This window comes from Limulus polyphemus, unplaced genomic scaffold (genome assembly GCF_000517525.1).
Source record: "Limulus polyphemus unplaced genomic scaffold, Limulus_polyphemus-2.1.2 Scaffold3978, whole genome shotgun sequence".
In the NCBI taxonomy this organism is placed as follows: domain Eukaryota; kingdom Metazoa; phylum Arthropoda; class Merostomata; order Xiphosura; family Limulidae; genus Limulus; species Limulus polyphemus.
This window is the reverse complement of record NW_013669588.1, coordinates 41945-46552: the sequence shown is the minus strand read 5'-3', so window position 1 is coordinate 46552 and position 4608 is coordinate 41945. Positions and strand designations below refer to the sequence as shown.

At 33.7% G+C, this 4608-nt stretch overlaps 1 protein-coding gene across 1 annotated transcript in view; it reads right to left on the bottom strand.

Moving 5' to 3' along the window:
- Positions 1–2191: 2191 nt before the first annotated feature.
- LOC106470389 (MOB kinase activator 2-like) overlaps positions 2192–4608 on the bottom strand; it is a 39941-nt gene continuing 37524 nt past the window's right edge. Inside the window, exon 5 of the mRNA XM_013930939.1 lies at positions 2192–2760. Coding sequence (XP_013786393.1) covers positions 2192–2760 — 569 coding nt within the window. The remainder of the gene's footprint in view (positions 2761–4608) is intronic.

The window sequence follows — 4608 nt, the reverse complement described above, 5'->3', positions numbered from 1 at the left end:
GGTAAAGGTCAGTGGGTACAAAGTAACTAAATGGGTGTAACTCAAGAAATAGTTTTTCATATCAGCATTATGGTGGTTGTTGGAAAAGGAACTTCATCTGAGTTTATGTAGCATTCCTCCATCGACAGCCCCCCCCCCCCAGTAGCACAGCGGTATGTCTGCGGACTTACAATGCTAGGATCCGAGTTTCGATATCCGTGGTGGGCAGAGCACAGATAGCCAATTGTGTAGTTTTGTGCTTAATTACAAACAATTCAACAACATTTCAAACCTCTGTCTGATCCGTGTTATTTGCTACAATGGGTGCATATAATCATGACTGATCATTGTCAAATACACGCAAGTCTTATGTATGAAACACATAACCTCTTCAATGTTCTGTAGGACAATATTTCACAATAACCCTATTTAAAATATCAGAACTTTTCAGACGTTGTTTCACTATTATAATAAGTACTCAAAACGAACTAATTCGCTGTCTAACTCTAAACTGGAGAAGATTTGTTTTTCTATCTAAGATGTCAAGCTAACTGTACTTTGAATATGCTGACGTCACCAACAGACAGTATACTAGCTATGAATTATACAGCCCCTCAAGGGCTTGAAACAGCCAAAGATGTCAAGCTAACTGTACTTTGAATATATTGACGTCACCAACGTATGACACATAAGGCTTAATTCTAAACTGACCACGTGACCATGTTTTACATTGTTCTAAGTGCTGGTCAAGGTTAGGTATGAAAATATGTATGTATATTAGGAAAACCACCTGTTCAAATTACAAAGGCTAGTGACCCTTTTGCTTCTGGATCCTGTTATAAAACACCGCAATTTACTTCTCACGGCTGCGGGGCCACTTATTTCAGGTCTATTTGTGCATAGTCCTGATGGCCCAAGTTGATCCACGTTCCTTTGTTTTTCAATGCCATTAAGTACAAGGGAAATGCAAAATTCGCTATTTGAATATACCTTAATGTTTTTCCGAGTGATGACAAAGATAACGTACAGGATTGTTGAGTTTTATGATTCATTATTTGAAAACATAAAAATAATCCACTTAACAATTATATAATTATCATAGCGTATATTAATACTTGAGTGCTGTTTGGCTTTGATGAAGATTGAATTAATTAATTCAACACAGAGTACTTTTACTCAATGAGTATATATATCTATCACATTTGTTCAAATATTTCTTTGTTTTGCTAAAGCAGTTTCAGCACCGACAGTATCAGGACAACCATTGTCGAGGGGTTGCAGAGATAACATACGTGATTTGTGCACTATATGCTCTTTAGATAGATTTGTCCAGTTTATAATGTGGTGTTTTATTTTACATCTTTAAAGTACGGAAGCTGCAAATCTTCATAGTCAAAGAAAAGTTTAGACGTATGTATCTATTTTGATATTTATAAAACTCTTTTACTTGTTCTTAAACAATGTTTAAACAACTCTATTCAATTATATACCAGCTACCCAGTGTCGGCTAACAATACGAAGAATTAAATTGTGGCGAAGTCCCACAAGTTCTTTAAATACTTATAGAATGATAGGTTTCTTTTTTGTGAGTGTAAAACACTTAAATACACCAATTCAATTTTCAATACCTCACTATTATAAAGGTTTGGTTTGGTCTGATATCTCAATGGTAGTAGTGTCCAGGGTCAGTGGTGAGAGTGGAATTCTCCGAAACTAATCTGGCTCAAGACACACCCCAAGCTTTTACTTGTTGATAAACAATGTTTAAACAACTTTATTCAATTTGAAAACTTCATTTAAAGACACACATAATGTATATATATATATAAATGTAGATAACATAGATCTTGCTGCTATTTTTTTAAAATACTACGTTTTATTGATATATAACAATTTTCTGTATTTATGATAAATTCTTTGATATATACATATCAGAAAAGAATGTATTTTGACAATGTTACTGATAACGTGTTTATTAAACCATCCAATAAAGCAATATTTTATTGAGTTAGAAAATATACTTACATCATAAACACATTTATGGTTAGTTATATACAAGTTTATGTTAAAAACAAATATTATTGTAAAATAATTAAATTTTAACAGCACTAAGTTGTCTCTTAGATTTTGGGGAATAAAAGTTTTGATTTATTATTCACTAGATTTTAGTGTATAATACACCATTCGTTGCTAGAGTAACCACCACTGATCACTAGGTGGTTGAATACTGCAACTGAACTGGCAAAGAACGACAAGAAGAGGATCTTGTGAGAATTGCCAAGTCCATTGTACATGACTTACAGTGTCCGCCAGAACCAATGCGTCTGTGTAAGGTCGTTAAGGAAGGAGAAGATACGGACTGCACAACGACACAAGATGAGGCAGATCTTTTGTTTGCTGTTTTAACTAATGCATCATTTTCTGGAGCCACTGATTTTGTTGAGCTCTCACTCACAGGTTGCTTGTCAGTGGATTTCTCATGTCCAGGAGAACTGGTTTCATACTTCTTAGAAATGGGCAGTGTCTCGGTTCCGGGGTCCACCAAGGAGTATAGTTTCAGGACTGTAGCTAATTCCCGAAGCACCTCGGTGTCACTCGCTTCCAACAAGTTAAACTGTTGGGCAAAGAGCATGAAGTGGGAGAAAATGGTGTTGAGGTGGGCATGAAGGTTGAGGAGAAGTATCTCTCTGAAGTGGGCCTGGTAAATGTGGGCTATTATGTGCAGCAGCAAACAATGGATTTTCTTCACCATGGATTCAAAGGAACTAGGAAAGGATTTATCTGAAAAACATCACAGAAATATAGAGTAAGAACGAATACTCCGAAACATTCGTTCATTTTTGTCATAAAAACAAATAGTGTAAAATCTAAGTTATAGTTAGAAATAAGAAATTAAAGTTATTTTTCATTATTCTTAGGCTCTCCAAGTGCTATGCAACGTTTGTGTGAAACCTCCTTCTTCTCTGAAAGACACACCATCTTACTTCTGTGTTCCAACGTATTAGTGTCTTATTCTATATACTTAGCCATAACCAAATAGTAATTAGTAGACATTAATTGCAATATTGATGATATTTTTATTTAATGTTTTTTGTTTTTTATGTGTGTGTGACGCATGTCATTATGGATCTTGTAATCATTAGCCTTGGACCCGTAAGCAATGTATGTCATAAATGGTTTAGAGTTGTGTTTAAAAAGCCAATATGAATCCATATGGGACTCATCAGTAATTTTAGAATTAAGACTTTTTCTAGATAATGTATTTCTCATAAGTAAATTAGCAGTAAATTTAGGATTAAGACTTTTTCTAGATAATTGATTTCCTGGCGATACTAATCAGTAATTTTAGGGTTAAGACTTTTTCTAGATAATGTATTTCCTATGCGTTAATATGTAAACCCTAACCACTACACTCATCCTTATATCGTACAGACATGGAATAAGAAGAAATAAGATTTAAATTAATCTAAATACATTCTATTAGAAAAAAAAAGAAATCAAAATACACATTTATTCTTTACTGATATATTTTTCCCGGAGCTATTGATTAATGATATCTGCCCTTTGGCTGATGAATTGTATAAATACATATTAAATTAGGAGCCTGATATTGATCTTGGTTCAAAAGATTCATGTTGAAAATAAATAGAACCCTTCTGCATTAGATGTGTGTAAGATAAAAAATAAAACATACTGGAAATATTTGTATATTTTTATGACAATGGCATATAGAATTTGGGTGTAATATATATAGGTAGCGTGGATGACGTACCGAACTTAGTGTGAAATATTGGTACTGTGGATGACATACAGAAATTGGTGTGAAATATTGATGCCATGAATGACATGCCGTCCTTCGTGTAAAATAACATATCTCTGATGTGAATAACTGTAACGAATTTGTTGTCATGTATTTATTTTTAATACAAACGTTGTTTAGATTAAGTTTGTATTTAAAAATATGCGTAACTTATAGTGTTGGATATGTATTGCATATAGTGAATTTGTTATATATATATTTATTTTAATGACGACGTTTGATTGGAATTAGTTTATATTTAAAAACGTGCCTAGGTTACAGTGTTAGTTACGTATGGCGAAACTCCCGCCAATTCTCCAAGGTTTTAGAATATTCCTGAATGCAAGAATCGACAATATATCCACTTCTGTAACCAGTTAAATATAGTTCAGTATTGTCCGAACTTTCGAGAAAAATATTTCTCGCATCTATAAAACAGACAAGGCGACACGCCAAAAAGAGAGAGCTTATACGTCTGCTAGGACCTGTTATAACCGTGATATTGCTAACCCTTATCAACCGGAAAATATACGACATTTGGCCAGAAACAGTTATAAATTTCGAAAGTCAGTAGATTCTCATCGAACGTTAGTATCTTTCCGAAAGTATTACTGAATTCTCATCGGACATTAGTAGTTTTATGAAAATATTATCCTACTTCGACGGTCCAACAATTCAATGTCTGACAAAACTAGCTAGCTTCTCGGCAATTGTACGTACATCGACTTCAAGTTAACTCGCTGGATATCAAGAAGATTCTGAACTAGAAAGAAGATTTTGTGTTGTTTGTAAGTTAGTGAAATTTTTGTTTTATAAAACTTTGCTTGTGG